This window comes from Macrosteles quadrilineatus, unplaced genomic scaffold (assembly GCF_028750875.1).
Source record: "Macrosteles quadrilineatus isolate MER2022 unplaced genomic scaffold, UCM_ALF_1.0 Scaffold_4__1_contigs__length_99947679, whole genome shotgun sequence".
NCBI classification, from domain to species: domain Eukaryota; kingdom Metazoa; phylum Arthropoda; class Insecta; order Hemiptera; family Cicadellidae; genus Macrosteles; species Macrosteles quadrilineatus.
The window spans coordinates 61,092,329-61,114,067 of record NW_026542597.1 but is presented as its reverse complement, the minus strand read 5'-3'; the positions used below and the strand labels follow the sequence as shown (position 1 = coordinate 61,114,067).

Genomic DNA, 21,739 nt, shown 5'->3' with positions numbered 1-21,739 from the left:
AATATTAATTTGTGATACATTGGCCTCTTCATTTACACTAGTGTACCTGTTGCTCGAATTCGAGCAATTGCGAAGCATTACAAACTTTGTTTGTTTGTAAATATCTTATCTTTTTTCAAAAGCTGATCTTGTTTTTAGAGTTTTCTACAAATATTTCCAACTCATAGCCGCATTAGTTCTCTATAATAATGATTATAAATGAAGAAAAAAAACATTATTTCTATTTCTTCTACTTGGTTGTGTTCTATGACATTCTTATGTTTACATTGTTTGCAAATCGGCTCTTTCAATGATTGCCCAAAGAAATGTAGCACAGTGTTAATTCAGTTTTATTTTCAGTAGGCCTATATCAAATTGTCCAGGATTTTTCATTTTTTTCCATTGTAATAATTACACCAACCCATAGTATCGTCTACAGATGCAATACGCCAAAGAATATCATCTACGTGCAACACGCCTACGTACAATCTCCAAGAAGTGGTAAAAAAGGCAGAAACCAACCCATACAATAGACATAAGTTAACTCAATAAGAAATAATATTAAGAGTTACTGTGATATTAGGATTTTCCACTGATTTGGCAATAGAATATTATATTGCAAAACATGACACGATGCAGAAGAAAATCGATTTTAAAATCAGAAAAAACTATTGCAAATACTTTATTTTTGACAAATTCAGTAAATCACAATTTAAATATTAACAGCTGTTTCATTAAAAATTTGTGTAAAATTGTACATATGGTCATAATGTAAACAAATCTGCTGAGGGGACTTTAAAGGCCTCTGTGGCAGAGTCCCAAGGGAATTTACCTCGTTTCTCATTTGACGGCTCATCTACAGACCAAGACCTTTCTTTAGAGACCCCTACCGAGTTTCTACGCCCAGCCTTTCTCTGAAATTAGCTGTGACAAAAACCCGTTTTCCCCCCATAAGAATAACATGGGATGGGAATTTAAAGGCCACTGGGGCTGAGCCCCAAGGGAATTTACCACGTTTCTCTTTTGATGGCTCATCTACAGACCAAGCCCTTTCTTTAGACACCTCTACCGTGTTTCTACGCCCAGCCGTTCTCTCAAAATAGCTGTCACAAAGAAAAACAGTTTCAAATTAGTATATAGACTAGTGGAACCCCGTCGAAATCGACGGTTAATCTTGAGGTTTTATGTAAATTCAGCTAATTGCGATGGCTAGAGTGAAGTCATTAAAATCTTAGTTAAATGAAGGGAAGATAAGTATGACGATTGTTTTCCCTAAAAAACGTGATTGATGAATTCGTTTAACACAATATTTCCTACCTTTTTATCGGCTTTAGGTTGCCCAAAAGGTTTTTTAGGAGTCTTATAATTGTTTGTTCATGAGTTTGTTTCATACCAAAAGGGCTATGTTTATAAAGGGCTCTGCCCTAGAGGGTTTTAAGTGGGCCAATGTCAGACTTTTTGATCTACAATGTTTACAAATAAATATAATTTAAAAGCAGATGTTTACTTTCACCAACTGTTTTGTAGGTTTAAATAATCACAACATTCTGTATTAGCATTAGTCATGATTTGAAATAGTGCCACAGTGTTTCTACAGGGTGCAGCACAGAAAACAATTTTACTCTTTAATAAGTCCAAATGTATTAAACCCCAATCGCAGCACACCTGTGCAATATACAACGTTTAAAATCTCCAATGTTAAATATTAAAACATAAAATCCTTTATCAAAGTATTATAAACAATAAAAGGAATGACTTGGAAATTCGGATTTTCACAAAAACGGCCCGAACGATTTTGATAAAAATTTAGTAGGCCTCTGTAGTCCTTTAAATTCTGAACAAAATTTTACTAATCCCATTCCCGTATATTTACTCTCACCGCTTACACATGATAAAGGTTGTATAGAAACTTGTTGTAGACAAACTTATGGGAGAAAGTATGTGTCAGAATGCTGATACCATTTATTTAAATTTATGACACCAGCTAATTTCCAACCAAAAGGTGAGTTAGCGTAGCGAACGAACATCAACCTGGAGGCGAGTAAGCGTAGCGAACGAGCTAACCTGAAAACAAGTGAGTGCAGCGAACGATTTCCAATCTGAAGGTGAGTGAGCGTAGCGAACGAACTTCAACCAGGATGTGATTGAGCCATGCAAATACTTATGAAGTTAAGCGGGGCAAAGCCTGCGGGTACAGCTAGTTGTATATATAAAATTACAAGTACTGTAATGTAAATTTCAGTGTTATAAAAACAGATAGGTTTGTTTTGTAATTATTTAAATTTGTATCTACCATGTTTAAGTTTTCAAAGCAAGTTATATAAAATTTAAATTATTCAAAATCTTAATAAAATCAGAAATTAGGTAGGTACAGCTGAAGAACAGTTATTTTATCTTTTCTATCTCCTCGTAGGTACTCACTTTGATCGCCTTCTCACAGGCCTGAAACAAGCTGGATATTTGATTTAGGGTGTTGTTAAGGGAAGATGGCATCAAGTTGAATCCTTAGTTTTCTATTGAGGTAGAGTTTAGCAGGAATTAGGTTGCTGGCTAATAGAGTAGCTCTATAGAGGAATAAGATTTTTTCTCACTTTGTCAGTCAGGGTTACAGGTTCAGGACCACCAATCACGTACATTGCTCTTCTGTGAACCAATGTATGATGAATCTTCATATAGCCGTTGGTTTGGAAAGATTTTCCACATATATTACACTTATAAGGTCGCTCTCCTGTGTGAACCAATATAATATGATTCTTCATACTGCTGCTGGTTTTGAAGGATTTTCCACATATAGTGCACTTATGACATCGCTCTCCCATGTGAACCAATGTATGAAGCTTCATTTTATTCTTGGTTTTGAAGGATTTTCCACATATTGTGCACTTATAAGGTCTTTCTTTAGTGTGAACCAATGTATGTCGCTTCATATATATTTTGCTTTTAAAGGATTTTCCACATATAGTACACTTATGAGGTTGCTCTCCCATGTGAACTAATGTATGATTCTTCATGTGTCTGCTGGTTTGGAAAGATTTTCCACATATAGTGCACTTATGAGGTCGCTCTCCCGTGTGAACCAATATATGATTCTTCATAATGCTGCTGGTTTTGAAGGATTTTCCACATATAGTGCACTTATGAGGTCGCTCTCCCATGTGAACCGTTGTACGATGAATCTTCAAATAGCTGTTGGTTTGGAAAGATTTTCCACATACATTACACTTATAAGGTCGCTCTCCCATGTGAACCATTGTATGATGGTTCTTCATACTGCTGCTGGTTTTGAAGGATTTTCCACATATAGTACACTTATGAGGTCGCTCTCCCATGTGAACCAATGTATGAAGCTTCATTTCATTCTTGGTTTTGAAGGATTTTCCACATATAGTGCACTTATAAGGTCTTTCTTTAGTGTGAACCAATGTATGTCGCTTCATATATATTTTGCTTTTAAAGGATTTTCCACATATAGTACACTTATGAGGTCGCTCTCCCATGTGAACCAATGTATGATTCTTCATGTGGCTGCTGGTTTGGAAAGATTTTCCACATAAAGTGCACTTATGAGGTCGCTTTCCAATGTGAACTGTTGTATGATGAGTCTTCATATAGCTGTTAGTTAGGAAAGATTTCCCACATATTGTGCACTTATAAGGACACTTCCCAGAATGTGTCAACAAATGACACTTCACTTGATGTAGCTGAATAAATGTTTTATCACAAGTCAAACATCTAAAGGGACGCTCGCCCGTGTGTAAGTATATATGACACTTCATTGATGATATAGTTGAAAACATTTTTCTACATATTGGACACTTATTTGTAAGATTTTTAGTGATATTAAACATTTTTTTTTATTCTGATTTCTGACAAGCTAGTAACTGATTGGAGTTTGTCGATTGGCTTTGCATTTTTATCTAAATATATGCCTTGTTTTGTAGGATTTGTTAAATGTTGAACAGTTATTATATATATGTATCAATAACATTTCATCAACCCTTGTTCAAATATTATTTGTATTATAATTATCAAACAACATAGCCTACTCGAGGCAATTTGCTTTTTTGTCTTGACTTTGATGTACCATCAAGTTAAATTAGCTTATTTAAGAAAACTTTGCTTCTATATTTCATGTAGCCTAGTTTTCTAATAATATTGCATCAGCCATGTAAAAGTTATGTATAAATTGAATTTTAAGTTTTACATAGTGAACTTACTTTCATTGTGTAGTACTTTTATTGTAGTAACAACTTTTTTTAGCTGCCGTTTAATGTATTTAAATAGCAGATTATGTCAATTATCTTTCTTGCAACATGAATAAAAGTTCCTTTTCCTCTTCAAATCGACTGCCTATTCTGAAAAAAGACCATTTTTATTAAATACTAGCTGTAACCTGCGGGCTTTGCCCCGTTTAACTTCTTAATTTTCAAGATTATCTCGTTCGCATGGCTCAATCACGTCCTGGTTGAAGTTTGTTCGCTACGCTCACTCACCTTTAGGTTGGATCTCGTTCGCTACGCTCACTCACCTTTGGTTGGAGCTCGTTCGCTGCGCTCACTTGCCTTCAGGTTAGCTCGTTCGCTACGCTAACTCGCCTCCAGGTTGAAGTTCATTTTTATTAAATATATACATAGATTAAAACATTTAGGTGGGCTAGTTTTTTAAATTTAATTTCAAAATCATTTTCCTGGTTCAACACAGTCTTTCATGTCACCTTCAGGTTGGGGAAAAAACCACAGATCCAACATGACCGGAAATTTAACATCAGTTACACTTTGGTCTTTGACACCGCACAAAAGACATTCAGTCATGGTATATATCATGGAATACCGAAACTGGGTATTTTCTTTAGATACCGATCAGGTATCGCTTGATTCGATACCGAGACCGATACAACTGGTATAAAAATAAAAATAGTCCCAATGTCCCTATTTGCACTGAGACCAAGAGCTACAACTTGTCTTAGATGTCAGCCATTTTAAACAAAAACAATATTGTTACAATACGGCACAAAATAAAAACGGGCCTTGTGGCCTTAACTTTGACTGAGTAAATAAATAATATTCCATTTAAAAATAGGCTTATTGCATGCCTGACCATCTCATTATCAAGTCACTGAAATTTAGTTTAACCAACTGACAGACACCTTGTATTTTTTACCATGACTGACGGCTAATATTAACAACAATTAATAAGAATACTTCATATCTACAGGGAGCGGCAAAATAATCTGACGGTTTTCTTTGCCGCCCTGTCGAGCAAATGAGTGGCGTAGGGTGGTGGGAATAGGGGCGTTACAAAGCCAACGTGTGAGCATTTTTAGTAGCCATGGAGCCGTGGGATAGCTGAGCACCATGTATTTGTAGTAGAAGTGTTTTTAAAAGTGGAAATTCCTGTGTAGCTGTTAAGTACACGTTTCAATGTGGGTCCAAGGGGAAAAGTCCCAACTCAAAAAACCATTTTGCAGTGAGTAGGTAACTTCAGAGCTACTAGTTCAGTATTGAAAAAAGCCAACAGGCTGTCCAAGTCCAAGGTCAGCCCGGACGCTAGAGAACGCTGAGAGAGTGAGAGAAGCTGTGGAAGTTAGTCCTCAGTGGTCTAAACGTTAATAATCTGCAGCTCTGTACTTGTCTGGCCGCTCGGTAGAAGAGTATTACAATACGACCTGCATTTCCAATCATACAAAATGGCAATTGTGCAACAGTTGAAACCCAGAGATGCAATGCGCATCTCTTTTTCAGAACAAGTAGTGATTGATTTTCTTACACGTAACAACATTTTCATTACGAGCGACGAATCACACTTTGAACCACAACATACAGTCTTCCTCACTCTCTTTAGTTTCACACCGAACTAGTAGCTCTAAAGTTACCCACCCACAGCAAAATGGTGTTTCGACTTGGGACTTTTCTTCTTTGACCCACATTGAAACGTGTACTGAACAGCTACACAGGAATTTCCACTTTTAAAAACACTTCTACTACAAATACATGTTGCTCAGCTATCCCACGGCTCCATGGCTACTAAAAATGCTCACACGTTGGCTTTGTAATGCCCCTATTCCCACCACCCTACGCCACTCATTCGCTCGACAGGGCGGCAAAGAAAACCGTCAGATTATTTTGCCGCTCCCTGTATATGAATTAATTTGTATATTGTGAAAAATTATGTTAGCATAAGTTTAATTTTAACAGAAGCACGAAAACTGTTACAAATAAAACTACAAAACTACATTTGACAATGTAAGAGATGACAAAATAAGAGACACAATGACAGGATGATGGACCGGCGATTGGAACAACCACATTTACCCGCAATGACTAGTGGATAGTAATTGGAGAAAATAAATTATGTATAATCCTTGACTTTGTCCTCCATCCTTCTTATAACTCTGTATATGGTTCCATTGCTGTATTTCAAAGTGATTAGACTTGTACACCATTTAATTGGCAGTTAATTTCCATCGTCTGATGATAAACCTAAGTTTTTACAGCTGTATTCCTAAAATTTATTTTACAAAACATTGCCCGAACCAAGAGGGGGCAAAACAGCTAGTAATATTATATTTTAGACCAGTGGGCTCAGACTGCTGAAACCCAACCTTCCCCGTGTAAGATTTGCATGTACAGTAAAAGTTATGTTTAGTTAATGGTTTTATACAACAGGAGCAGAGAGGAAATAAATGTTCTAGGAAGTGGGAGGCAGCATTGAGTGCACACACCACACCAACTATCGATCTCAAGTGATAGATTCATTATTATTACCTTACCACATTTATTGTCCTCATTGTGTTCACAGGGGTTTGCGTAGGTCTGGTGCCTAACCTTATCAGTTAGGCATAGCTTTCTACGATATTGGTTTATTGTTGAAAATAAGAAATTGATAGTAAAAATGAGTGTGTTTCTAGCTCTTTCAAATACAGTAGCCTTTTTATTAACATAAGTAGTGCCATTATATTCCGTCATAAATAACTCCTAATCCTAATATTTTGTGTTAAAGTGATAAATCAAGCAGCTGTTTGATATGATATTGCATTGGTTATACATCTTACTAATATTATAAATGTGAAAGTTTGTGTGTTTGTTTGTTTGAAGTTCAATCACGCATTAACCACTGGACGGATTGGGCTGAAATTTGGCATGATGATAGCTCACATTCCCGATTAACATATGGCATATTCTTATCTCAAAAATCCTTTAGGGCTCTGCCCCAGTGGCTCTGTAGTTCCCCATGTTAACCTTATGAGTATTCATATTTAAAGGGAATTAAAGAATTGAGATTCGGGACCACGTAAGTTTGCAGTTGGTGGCAGCCAATCACAAGACAAGGCTAGTGCGACGTTGCCACATCGCCCGTTGACAACACTAATTAAAATATACTGAGCAATATTTTCAAATCAGCTGGTATTATTAGATTTGGCAACACCGCACGGTTCTCATTGGTTCATTCAAAACCATATGGTAAATAGGCTCCTCCCTCAACTGCAAACTTGCTGGTCCCGACTGTAGTCAGCTGTTTCAACTATAAAAGTTGGTTCTATCGTTCTATGATATGCAAAAGCATTAAAAAGTTATAATATTTACCAACAGGGTGCAGCACTTTTTTTTTTTTTGCACAGCTAATTTGACCTAAGCAGCAAAAAATAACTGTGATACACAATGAGAACTAACTGTCAAAGTAGGATTGTTTACAGTTATGTTAATTTGTTTAATTTCATGAATAATTTGCGACATTATGCAAATTTTGTATTAATTTATTTTTCTCTATTGTTTAGGGGAAGTGGTAGAACATTAGGGCTATGGTAGATGTGTAATACCATAGAATACTGTAAATTTAAAGAAGCAAATTTTATCAAACTATGTCCTCCCTCATTGCAAACGCAAAGCTTGAGTGCAACTGCAATAAGCATTTTATACTGATATGCCAACCCCGTACTAAGGACAGGTACTCTGCTAGTCCATCTATATAGCCTATCTTATTATTATCCTACTATTCCTACTAATATTATAAGTGAAAAAGTTTGGATGTATGTATGTATATTTGTAACAAGTAAACGTGAAAAATACTGGTCGGATTGGGCTGAAATTTGGGGTGATGGTAGCTCACATTCCCGATTAACATATAGGCATATTGTAATCTCAAAACTCCTTTCAGGCTCTGCCCCAGTGGCTCTAGAGTTTCCCATGTTAATCTTATGGGTATTCACATTTAAAAGAAATTAATTTTGTCAGCTGATTCGACCAAACAAGTTGGTTCTATGATACTCAATAGCATTAAAAAGTGATAAGGTTCACAATGAGAACTGTCAAAGTAGGATTGTTTAAAGTAATGTTTATGTTTTTAATTTAATACATAACAAGAGGTTCTACCCCCGAATTCACGGATGTACAGAAGCGACCATTAAATTATTTTATTCAACTTTGACTTTATATTTCATTTAAAGGGCCCAAGTTCGAGGAATTCTCATCTGAAAGGATGTTAAAAGCAGTGGAACCTTCATACCTTACGTCCTAAGGTGGCCGAGGTGGGTACGGTTGTACCTGAACTCGCCGCTCTTTTTCAATACTTTTCAATGAAATAGCGACCTGTTAAAGATCGGTGACAACCTTTTAGAACGAACAACATACATGGTTTGTTAGTCTCATATTCATCGTGTTTCGAAAACCTTTAATCACTCACTTGTATCAAACAGTTAGAAATAGCTTCAGCTTCACTGTTAATTCACCGCACCTCTTTTAAGGACATAAAAGTAAATAATAAAATAAGTAAACAAAAATGTAAACAAACAAACTATATTGTCAATTGCATTGGCTAGCTGTTGTTCACTAAATTATTCGAATAGCGTTAACTTTAAAACATGCAAGGCGTAGCCCTTTGAAAATCAGCCTGTGGGGCAGAGCCCACAGGAAATTCGTCCATATCAATACTTTTCGGCAAATCTACACACTCTAAGCTTCATTTTGATGTGCCATATGCCTATATTTTTATTTGTTAAATGACCTTAACCGTTTACATAAAATTTGATTGTATCACTTTAATAATATAATAGATTTGTGATATTGTGTGAATGTTTGATAATTTACTTTTTTATATTGTTTAGGTGCAGTGATAGAACAGAAAGGCTATGGTAGATTTAGTAATACTAATTGTATATACTATACTATATCTGTAATACTATAGCATATGTAAATATATTGAACGAAATTCTCTCAAGCCTTATCCTCCCCCATTGCAAACGCAAAACTAGAGTACGTATAAAACTGCAATAAGCACTTAGCATTTTATACTTATACGCCACCCCCGTACGAAGAACGGGTACTCTGCTAGTCTATCTACATATATAATCACATTGTTAACTTCACATAGCTTTGTATAGGACGTAAGAGGCAGTTCCCTCCACGTATCTCACTTTTGGTCTTAATTCACATTTAGTTACAACCGCATTAGTTTAGTTCTAGCAATTTATTTCACCATAGTTCAATTATACAGTCCACTAATATCATTTGTTAATTTCTACATCAATAAAATCATAGTTCATTTCAAAAAGTGTTAGGTTTTTTAGTATTACCAAAACATTGGCGCACATCACGTGCCGCAACATGGTCCATCGAGCCGCGATTATTTATCAGTGATCGCGTGGAACAATTGTACCGTAAGCATTATAGTTTCGTCATCAGAACGTGTCGAACCGTCTCTGTCGCGATTTCAGTGAACTCAAGTCTTCAAGTGACTCAGTGTCCATTGATTGGATTTACACAGCTGCAGCACCGTAAGTCACTCCCAACCTCATCACGTTCAGTTTCAAACAACATTCATCCTTTTACAAGCCTCTTTGCACACACAAAATATGACAGAACATCAGTTAAAAACATTATGCCAAAAGCGAGGACAGACCAAAGCCAAACTTACTAGAGATTTAAAAAGTATGAAGATGCAATAGAAGATAATGACGTGTCCCAATTAAAAATAAGACTAGCCCTATTTCAGCCTCTTTTACAAGAATTTGAACAGATACGAGGAGACATAGAGCTTCTTGATACTGAATCAGATCACGAAGCTGAAAGAGAATCGTTTGAAAACATTTATTCTGAATTGATTGCCCAAGCAGAAGCTCTCCTCACCGACAACCAACCAATTTCAACCCCATCTAGTTCTGTAGTTTCTAATAACTCATCAATGTCAAAGTGCCTACTACTACTATAACACTCCCCACATGTGGTGGGAAATACAAGGAGTGGACATCGTTTCAAGAAATATTTAATTCTCTCGTCCGTGACAACACCTCACTAACAGATACACAAAAGTTTCATTACCTCAAAACATCACTTCACGGTCCAGCTATCAGTGTCCTGATAGTAACGATTTGAAAACAAAAGAATCCTCATCAACAATCACATAGCTTCTCTATACAATATCAACAAAATTGAAAGGTAGTCTGGATTAGAGTAAGATCATTAATATATTCTGTAAACAAGCATTTACGTGCTCTAGAAAAACTAGGTCAACCAGTGCAAAGTTAGGATACTTTGTTGATATTTACAATGACCAAGAAGCTTGCCCACCCTACGCTTAGACTTCGGGAGAGCCACATTGTATGGTCAGATGTACCAACATTCTCAGATTTCATCACATTCCAAAAAATCTAGATGTCAAAAATTAGAAGCAATCGACTTGAATCATAGCGATCAATTCAATAGTTTATATAGTCATAAAAACAAAATTCTACATCACAATAGACATAACACCTTAAGCAATAGTCATAGAAAGCAGTCAAGTTTCTGTTAATATTGTCACATCAAGTTAACTACCAGACGTTTCGCTCTTACTCCGAAGTGGATTCCTCTGCTACTCAACTGCAACAATCTTAAAATGTCTAACAGTGAAATTGAACAGACAAAGCAGTTAGCGCAAAAAGAAAAGAAAACAACATTCAAATAAAACTAAAGATTGATAACATTCTAACTTAACTATACTTTCACATTTTCTAAACCCAAGTAAGATATTGGCAATAATTTATGAAAACGATTTGTTTCAGGTGAATGGCGCAACAGCATCAGAATGTGACATTTTGACATCAAATGGAGTTGTTCACAAAATTGACAAAGTATTACTACCAGAAGACAACAACGATGTTTGAGAAAATACAATGTGCATTAGTGAAGGCTCTTAAGTGTGTTACATATTTTAGAGAATATGGCTAGTTTATTATTTAAGACTTCAGTTGAAAAGTTAGACTAGTTTTGTTAAAATTAAATTATAATTGTACATCTTGTACTAAAGTTGTTGCTGCAATCCTAATTCTTACACCGGTCAGCAGGCCCACTTTTATAAACGGGCAGACTGGGCATATGCCCAGGGGCGCCGGAGGTTCGGGGGCGCTCACAGGGTGCCCCTCAACCATCGCCTGCCCGCACTAGGAAAAAAGGGGGGTACTGCTTTGGGTTTGCCCAGGGCTCCACTGACCCTTAACGCGGCCCTGCCGGTCAGTAAATGAAAACATACTTTTTTAAGTAATACAAATATGTTTTTCATCCAGTCATTTTAAAATGTAAATCATGAATTACCTGAATGAATATAATATAAACTACATAAGATTGGGAATAAAGTTTGGATGTAGTGGATGGAGAGAAGAGGCGAGGAGCGAGCTGGTCTAGTGGTAGATCTTGGGGCTTCGTTGCCCGAGTTCAAATCCTGCCAATTGCCAATGGATTTTATCTACTATGTGATAATGCCGCAACCCTCTGGGAGTATCCTGAAGTAATTTACAAAACAGTTCCGGGCTAGAACTGTCGTCCTAGGATGTGAAGGTTGGGCATAGGCATACAAAATAAAATTTAAGTGGATGTAAGGGAGGCTTTATAACTCTCGTTGTAGGTTATATTTTCAGTTTATTGAGCGAAGCTCTCATACGTAGACTTTTATGCATTTCGTAATACGCAAACTCCTCCTAGACGGCTGAATCAATCGTTTTCAAATTTTGGATGGTGATAAAGACCATATCGGTGAGTGCCAACATCTATATGGCGTTAAAAAAGTCTATCAGGAATCCGCCCCACTGGGTCTCAAAGTTTCAATGTAATCCTTATGGAAGCAGTATTTGACACATAAACAAAGACATATGATCAGCTGTTGACTTTTGAATGTAAAAGAAATAGCTGATAGCATTATTCCACAGATATAAGAACAGAAACGGTATGAATCATAAATATAATAAAATGATGACACTAGCTTGAGGTCCGTGACGTAGAAAGTGCTAAAGGAAGTACTAAAGGTGAGCAGTCTAGAGTGTAGAAACTGTTTATGACGATTAGATTTAGGTATCTGCATTCCTAAAATTCTATGGGAAGGGAGGAAAACGGGTTCGTGACGTAGGAAGTAGTGAAGGAAGTACTAAAGGTGAGCAGTCTGGAGTATGACGATTAGATTTAGGTATCTGCATTCCAAAAATTATAAGGGAAGGGAGGAAACGGGTCCGCGACGTAGGAAGTGATGAAGGAAGTAGTCAAGGCGAGCTGTCCGGAGTGTGGGAACTGCTTATGACCATTATATTAAGGTATTTGCAATCCTATGATGCTATGGGAAGGGAGGGAAACAGGTCCGTGACATAGGAAGTGGTGAAGGAAGTAGTCAAGGCGAGCTGTCCGGAGTGTGGGAACTGTTTATGACGATTATATTAAGGTATCTGCAATCATAAAATGCTATGGAAAGGGAGGTAAATAGGTCCGTGACGTAGGAAGTGGTGAAGGAAGTAGTAAATGCGAGCATTCCGGAGTGTGGGAACTGTTTATGACCATTAGATTAAGGTATTAGCAATCCTATGATGCTATGGGAAGGGAGGGAAACAGGTCCGTGACGTAGGAAGTGGTGAAGGAAGTAGTAAAGGCGAGCAGTCTGGAGTGTGGGAACTGTTTATGACGATTAGATTAAGGTATCTGCAATCATAAAATGCTGTGGGAAGGGAGGAAAACAGGTCCACGACGTAGGAAGTGGTGAAGGAAGTTGTCAAGGCAAGCTGTCCGGAGTGTGGGAACTGTTTATGACGATTAGATTAAGGTATCTGCAATCATAAACTGCTATGGAAAGTGATGAAAACCGGTCCACGATGTAGGAAATGGCTTAGTAAGTAGTAAAGTATAAGCATAGTGTGAAAACTATCTGTGGCAGTTAGATTGATGTATCTTTAATCCAAAAATGCTATGAGAAGGGAAGGAAACAAGTCTATGTCGTAGGAAATGGTGAAGGAAGGCTTGCAGTGCAGAGTGTGGGAACTGTCTTTGGCAATTACATTAATGTATCTGCAATCCTAAAATGCTATGGGAAGAGAGGGAAATAGCTCCACGACGTAGGGGGTGGTGAAGGAAGTAGTAAAGGTGAGCGTGTTGAGTGCGGGAATGGATTAATGTATCTGCAATGCTAAAACGCTATGGGAAGAGACTGTAGACTGTAGGTTAAAATAATTACGAAGCACGAATCGATACATATTTCGATACATGCAATCGTTTATAATAGAAATTTACAACTGAGTTGACAACAGCTGATTTTTACTCCATAGAGGATAAAAACTATTTTTACTTCCTAAAGAGTAAAAATGCTACTTTAGACCCGCAACGCATGCATTAAAAACGACTGGTATTACTGCAGTATGACCAAAACAATATAATATAAACCCTTGATGACTCCGCTCAATTTTGTGGATGCCTCTGCGCACGCCACCTAGTCTATTCATACTTTGTACCTGAGTCGATATAGTGCAGTAGGCCTATAATCAGCAGGTTTCCAGTTTGATCCTGATTACGCCTAAGTCATATGGTAAGCTTTTTGAAGGTCGAAACCGAACCCAAGTGTTCCTGATCATTGGTCTTTTAACACGTTCGCTACTGCAATGGTACGGAATTTTTCATTCACATGGACCTGCGACGGCCGATTTCCACCCATAGACTGCCGTTGCATGCGACGGCTAGTCACATTAAAATAGACTGCCGTCGCATATTTGCGTCAGGGTTTTAATGTTATTAAAATGCTTATATCTTTGTAACAGTCTATTTGTTTTTTAAGCAATTAACAATACTTGTCCTAGGTAATTTAATGTTACTGTTTTCCTAGAAGCTGAGTGGAATGCTATGTTAATCTCTATTCCGCTCTCTGCATTCCTCTCTCTGCTCTCCGCTTCCGCGCCTAGGAAAACCAAGCTTAAGGCCTCTTTTATGCACGACGTTTTTGGTCGGGCGAAATCGTCAGGGGGAATCGTTGTCCCTTTTATGCTTTTATGCAGTTTTTCCGCCGAGCGGAATATGCTAGTTTTTTATGATGCCCGCAGTGGGGGTAGTCATTGCTGCCAACTATGTTCATTTTTCCATAGTCATTAATCCAAGATGGATCCATGTTTATTGGTTTATACCCATTTGTGGCGTAAAGAAAAAAAGACGGCGGCGATGGAGGTGGGTTGTACAGTGTACACCCGGTGAATGAAAGTCTTAGGGTTGAAAGCAATGACAGTGTTGGCAGTACTGCAGGGTTGCCAATGAGATGGTGTGATTGCCATTTGTACAACAATTCCCATATCAATCCCGGGTATACCTTTGATACAAAAATTCCCATGTCAGTCTGGGGAATAAAGTAGTATTATTCCTACAAAACAGTAAGTTTGTATTATTCCGTGGATTTAAACAGAAATGTAATTCTAACGGAGTAATTTTTCCCCAATTACATCTCTTTATTTGTACTCTTCAATCAATTACAATGAATAATGATAATCTATTTATAATGAGGCGATTTCAATACTGTGGATGACAGAGGTAATGGAGACGGGCTGGACTTTCCAACCACGAGTTGCTCCAACTACCAAAAATGTTTGTTTCCCGCACAGCTTCTGTAACCTCAGGGCTTTATTGTTCGTTATTTAATAAAATAATTAGTTATGTTGTGAAGAGTATATTGTTTTTAATTTATATTTGAATAAATACAATAACATGTAATATTAATGTAATACTTATGTACAATCTTAGTGTATAAATATGTATTGTATTGTACCTGTTGTATTTGAAAAGAACAATAAAGAATTTTTCAATTCAATTCAAATTCAAAATTCAGAGCGTGGGGTAGGCAGGCAGCACTACGTTCCGCCCGACGGAAAACGCAGTTGCATAAAAGGGTTCCATTTGAACCTATGTAAAAACACGCTCCGACGAAACGCCGAAACTCGGCGCCGACGGAACGCTGAAACGCGACGGAGATTCCGTTGTGCATAAAAGGGTCCCATTTGACACCATGTTAAAACACTCATCGACGGAAAGTCCGATAGATTCTGATAGATTCCGACCGACGGAAAAGGCTGTGCATAAAAGAGGCCTAAGCAAGGAAGTATGATTTATCTATGCTATTTATCTCTTCAGCCACATTTTTTGGATCACTTAAAACAGTGCCGTTTTCCAGCCTATTGTATTATTGATTACCTTCCAGTATTGAGCAGAATCACCATTACAGTTATTAATTTTATTTGTTAGGTAATTATTTTTTGTTGTATCTATATCTGTTTGTAATTTCTCACAGAAACGATTGAAATAATTATTGAAAGTTAAGTCATAAGTTCTTTTTTATGTATAGCATACAATTGTTTACACTTATCTAATCTTTTAATCAGGTTTGAATTTATCCAGCGTCTGAAAGATTTTGCCTTATGTAGTCTGTTTTGTTTACGGCTTAACATAGAATTACTTGCGATAGACACTAGTTTTCCATTAAATATGTTGTAACTATAATTTACGTCATTTGTAATGAAACATTCTTCCCATATTTCACTTTCTAATTTTCTTTTCACCAAATCATAGTTCACAGTGTTTTGAAAATAGAAGAAGAAGAAGAAGAAGAAGAAAAAGCGTTTTATTTTCAAAATACCCAGTGCACAATACAAGTTAATTTGTCCCACGCAGGGGACGTGCCTACGCACTACAGCAATAACCTCTAGGTCGTCTGCCGGGTTGGCACGTCTAAAACTAAATCTAACAAAACAGTTATTGGATTCCTTTAAAATAAAAAAGTTAAGTTAAGAAATATAAATACAATCTAACCAGTTTCTCTAAATTCCTATAGTTTTATCGTTTTTTTTTGTGTTGAGATGTTTGGATGATTAAATTTGTATGATATTTTTATCAATTGTTAAATTCTTGTATTAAAATCCACCTGTATTGCCAGGCGTTTTTTTAAATAATTTACTAACACTCGCCAATCCCTGCCATTTAAAAAAATAATATAATCCCCTTCAGAAAGGACCCTTTTGTGTAAAAATGTTAATCTAAGATTACTTAAAATTGGACATATAGCGATGAAATATAATGTGGTTTCAATTTCGCCCATATTACAAAGAGAACAGAACTTATTTCCCGTTGACCAAAGTTTACCATTCAAATAGAAGCTTAACATAGAATTACTTGCAATAGACACTAGTTTTCCATTAAATATGTTGTAACTATAATTTACGTCATTTGTAATGAAACATTCTTCCCAGTTTTCACTTCCTATTCACTAAATCATAGTTCACAGTGTTTTGAAAATAGGATGAACTATCTTGCTCTTTTGATATAATGCTCTTATTTGAATAGTACATCTTTAAACCTAATAAACAGTGATCAGTTAATTATTGAATATATTTAAATTGGCATGTGTGATAAAAGTATGATCAACAAGCGTTTTAGAAGTGTTGGTAATTTTAGTTGGATTTTGTACAACAAATATAAAACTATGATTATTTAACAAGCTAAGGTAGTTCTGTACATTATATTATTTATACTTATGAAGTTAAGCGGGGCAAAGCCTGCGGGTACAGCTAGTTGTATATATAAAATTACAAGTACTGTAATGTAAATTTCAGTGTCATAAAAACAGATAGGTTTGTTTTGTAATTATTTAAATTTGTATCTACCATGTTTAAGTTTTCAAAGCAAGTTATATAAAATTTAAATTATTCAAAATCTTAATAAAACCAGAAATTAGGTACAGCTGAAGAACTGTTATTTTATCTTTTCTATCTCCTCATAGGTACTCACTTTGATCGCCTTCTCACAGGCCTAAAACAGGCTGGATATTTGATTTAGGGTGTGGTTAAGGGAAGATGGCATCAAGATGAATCCTTAGTTTTAGATTAGTTAGATTTTAGTTAGAGTTTAGCAGGAATTAGGTTGCTGGCTCTAGAGCATAGCTCTATAGAGGAATAAGATTTTTTCTCAATTTGTCAGTCAGGGTTCCAGGTTCAGAACCACCAATCACGTACATTGCTCTCCTGTGTGAACCAATGTATGAATCTTCATATAGCTGTTGGTTTGGAAAGATTTTCCACATATATTACACTTATAAGGTCGCTCTCCCATGTGAACCATTGTATGATGGTTCTTCATACTGCTGCTGGTTTTGAAGGATTTTCCACATACATTACACTTATAAGGTCGCTCTCCCATGTGAACCATTGTATGATGAGTCTTTAAAATACTGTTGGTTTGGAAGGATTTTCCACATACATTACACTTATAAGGTCGCACTCCCATGTGAACCAATGTATGAAGCTTCATTTTATCCTTGGTTTTGAAGGATTTTCCACATATTGTGCACTTATAAGGTCTTTCTTTAGTGTGAACCAATGTATGTCGCTTCATATATATTTTGCATTTAAAGGATTTTCCACATATAGTACACTTATGAGGTTGCTCTCCCATGTGAACTAATGTATGATTCTTCATGTGGCTGCTGGTTTGGAAAGATTTTCCACATATAGTGCACTTATGAGGTCGCTCTCCCGTGTGAACCAATATATGATTCTTCATAATGCTGCTGGTTTTGAAGGATTTTCCACATATAGTGCACTTATGAGGTCGCTCTCCCATGTGAACCGTTGTACGATGAATCTTCAAATAGCCGTTGGTTTGGAAAGATTTTCCACATACATTACACTTATAAGGTCGCTCTCCCATGTGAACCATTGTATGATGATTCTTCATACTGCAGCTGGTTTTGAAGGATTTTCCACATATAGTACACTTATGAGGTCGCTCTCCCATGTGAACCAATGTATGAAGCTTCATTTCATTCTTGGTTTTGAAGGATTTTCCACATATAGTGCACTTATAAGGTCTTTCTTTAGTGTGAACCAATGTATGTCGCTTCATATATATTTTGCTTTTAAAGGATTTTCCACATATAGTACACTTATGAGGTCGCTCTCCCATGTGAACCAATGTATGATTCTTCATGTGGCTCCTGGTTTGGAAAGATTTTCCACATAAAGTGCACTTATGAGGTCGCTTTCCAATGTGAACTGTTGTATGATGAGTCTTCATATAGCTGTTAGTTTGGAAAGATTTTCCACATATTGTGCACTTATAAGGACACTTCCCAGAATGTGTCAACAAATGACACTTCACTTGATGTAGCTGAATAAATGTTTTATCACAAGTCAAACATCTAAAGGGACGCTCGCCCGTGTGTAAGTATATATGACACTTCATTGATGATATAGTTGAAAACATTTTTCTACATATTGGACACTTATTTGTAAGATTTTTAGTGATATTAAACATTTTTTTTATTCTGATTTCTGACAAGCTAGTAACTGATTGGAGTTTGTCGATTGGCTTTGCATTTTTATCTAAATATATGCCTTGTTTTGTAGGATTTGTTAAATGTTGAACAGTTATTATATATATGTATCAATAACATTTCATCAACCCTTGCTCAAATATTATTTGTATTATAATTATCAAACAACATAGCCTACTTGAGGCAATTTGCTTTTTTGTCTTGACTTTGATGTACCATCAAGTTAAATTAGCTTATTTAAGAAAACTTTGCTTCTATATTTCATGTAGTTTTTTAATAATATTGCATCAGCCATGTAAAAGTTATGTATAAATTGAATTTTAAGTTTTACATAGTGAACTTACTTTCATTGTGTAGTACTTTTATTGTAGTAACAACTTTTTTTAGCTGCCGTTTAATGTATTTAAATAGCAGATTATGTCAATTATCTTTCTTGCAACATGAATAAAAGTTCCTTTTCCTCTTCAAATCGACTGCCTATTCTGAAAAAAGACCATTTTTATTAAATACTAGCTGTAACCCGCGGGCTTTGCCCCGTTTAACTTCTTAATTTTCAAGATTATCTCGTTCGCATGGCTCAATCACGTCCTGGTTGGAGCTCGTTCGCTACGCTAACTCGCCTCCAGGTTGAAGTTCATTTTTATTAAATATATACATAGATTAAAACATTTAGGTGGACTAGTTTTTTAAATTTAATTTCAAAATCATTTTCCTGGTTCAACACAGTCTTTCATGTCACCTTCAGGTTGGGGAAAAAACCACAGATCCAACATGACCGGAAATGCAACATCAGTTACACTTTGGTCTTTGACACCGCACAAAAGACATTCAGTCATGGTATATATCATGGAATACCGAAACTGGGTATTTTCTTTAGATACCGATCAGGTATCGCTTGATTCGATACCGAGACCGATACAAATGGTATAAAAATAAAAATAGTCCCAATGTCCCTATTTGCACTGAGACCAAGAGCTACAACTTGTCTTAGATGTCAGCCATTTTAAACAAAAACAATATTGTTACAATACGGCACAAAATAAAAACGGGCCTTGTGGCCTTTACTTTGACTGAGTAAATAAATAATATTCCATTTAAAAATAGGCTTATTGCATGCCTGACCATCTCATTTTCAAGTCACTGAAATTTAGTTTAACCAACTGACAGACACCTTGTATTTTTTACCATGACTGACGGCTAATATTAACAACAATTAACAAGAATACTTCATATCTATATGAATTAATTTGTATATTGTGAAAAATTATGTTAGCATAAGTTTAATTTTAACAGAAGCACGAAAACTGTTACAAATAAAACTACAAAACTACATTTGACAATGTAAGAGATGACAAAATAAGAGACACAATGACAGGATGATGGACCGGCGATTGGAACAACCACATTTACCCGCAATGACTAGTGGATAGTAATTGGAGAAAATAAATTATGTATAATCCTTGACTTTGTCCTCCATCCTTCTTATAACTCTGTATATGGTTCCATTGCTGTATTTCAAAGTGATTAGACTTGTACACCATTTAATTGGCAGTTAATTTCCGTCGTCTGAGTTTTTACAGCTGTATTTCTAAAATTTATTTTACAAAACATTACCCGAACCAAGAGGTGGCAAAACAGCTAGTAATATTATATTTTAGAACAGTGGGTTCAGACTGCTGAAACCTAACCTTCTCGGCATGTACTGTACAAGTTATGTTTAGTCAATGGTTTAATACAACAGGAGCCGAGAGCAAATGAATGTTCTAGGAAGTGGGAGGCAGCATTGAGTGCACACACCACACCAACTATCGATCTCAAAGTGATAAGATTCATTATTATTACCTTACCACATTTATTGTCCCCATTGTGTTCACGGGGGTGTGCGTAGGTAGCTGGTGTCTAACCCAATCAGTCTCCTATCAAGGTAGGATTGTTTAAAGTAATGTTTATGTTTTTAATTTAATACATAATTTGTGATATTGTGTGAATGATTTACTTTTTTATATTGTTTATGTGCAGTGATAGAACAGAAAGGCTATGGTAGATTAGTAATACTATATTGAATATACTATACAGTAATATATACAGTATGTAATACTATAGCATACTGTAAATATAAAGAATCAAATTCTCACAAGCCTTATCCTCCCCCATTGCAAACGCAAAGCTAGAGTATAACTGCAATAAGCACTTAGCATTTTATACTTATACGCCACCCCCGTACGAAGAACGGGTACTCTGCTAGTCTATCTATATATATAATCACATTGTTAACTTCACATAGCTTTGTATAGGACGTAAGAGGCAGTTCCCTCCACGTACCTCACTTTTGGTCTTAATTCACATTTAGTTACAACCGCATTAGTTTAGTTCTAGCAATTTATTTCACCATAGTTCAATTATATTGTCCACTAATATCATTTGTTAATTTCTACATCAATAAAATCATTGTTCATTTCAAAAAGTGTTAGGTTTTTTAGTACAGTTGAACCTTGTTTGTACGAACCTCAATAAAACGAATTCCTCGATAAGACGATTTTTTTTTATCCCCTTGACACTTTCATATAGGTTAATGCTAAAAACACCTCTATACAACGTAGTAATTAAGTTAAAACCCTCCATAAGACGAATTTGTTTGTGACATGGGCTAGGACTGATTAACCTCTATACAACGAATATTCTTAGCACAAAACCTCTACAAGACAAACGTGACCTCTATAAGACAAATGTATCATAATCTTAACATCCATAGTTAACGTGGCCATACGACCCGCTACAATCGGCCAGGGGACGCCTAGAAATGTCCCGCTTTGGAGGTCAGGCGTTTGAAATATTATATATGGAATATGAAATTTCGCCTTTCCACACTAATGTTTAGTTCGTGGAAGAATACTTGTTAGTAATTTTAAGGAAAACTAAAGGAAACCAACGTATTAACCTATTTGGTTAACTGTACAATTAGCATGTCATCGTTCATCGATCCTCGAGCGCGTGAACTCAACTATCTATACTATACTCGTCAAAGATTGGCACTAGTACAATTTAATTCTGCGAGAGTGTTAAAGTGCTGTAGGCTACTACGGCCTCAAAAGACGCAGGTTGTCACTGTTGTCAGTAAATTAAACTGTCAAGTTGTTTACAGTACCTTAACCTCTCTTTTCTGTTCTGTTCTTTG

The 21,739-nt window shown here is 36.2% G+C and overlaps 2 protein-coding genes across 4 annotated transcripts in view; one reads left to right on the top strand and one right to left on the bottom strand.

Annotated features, from left to right (window-relative positions):
• Positions 1 to 11,150, top strand: part of LOC128991431 (transforming growth factor-beta-induced protein ig-h3-like) — a 49,699-nt gene extending 38,549 nt beyond the window's left edge. Inside the window, exon 14 of the mRNA XM_054414301.1 lies at positions 11,015 to 11,150. Within this exon, the coding sequence (XP_054270276.1) occupies positions 11,015 to 11,116 (102 nt within the window). The 3' untranslated portion in view covers positions 11,117 to 11,150. The remainder of the gene's footprint in view (positions 1 to 11,014) is intronic.
• LOC128991434 (zinc finger protein 160-like) overlaps positions 4,191 to 21,739 on the bottom strand; it is a 28,890-nt gene continuing 11,341 nt past the window's right edge. For 2 of the 3 annotated variants that reach the window (XM_054414303.1, XM_054414304.1), the window contains one exon: positions 15,843 to 19,046. In XM_054414303.1, the coding sequence (XP_054270278.1) occupies positions 17,238 to 18,545 (1,308 nt within the window). In that variant the 5' untranslated portion in view covers positions 18,546 to 19,046 and the 3' untranslated portion in view covers positions 15,843 to 17,237. Of the gene's footprint in view, positions 4,335 to 15,842; positions 19,047 to 21,739 lie in introns of those variants that run through there. The other variant, XR_008490646.1, reaches the window with a different exon arrangement.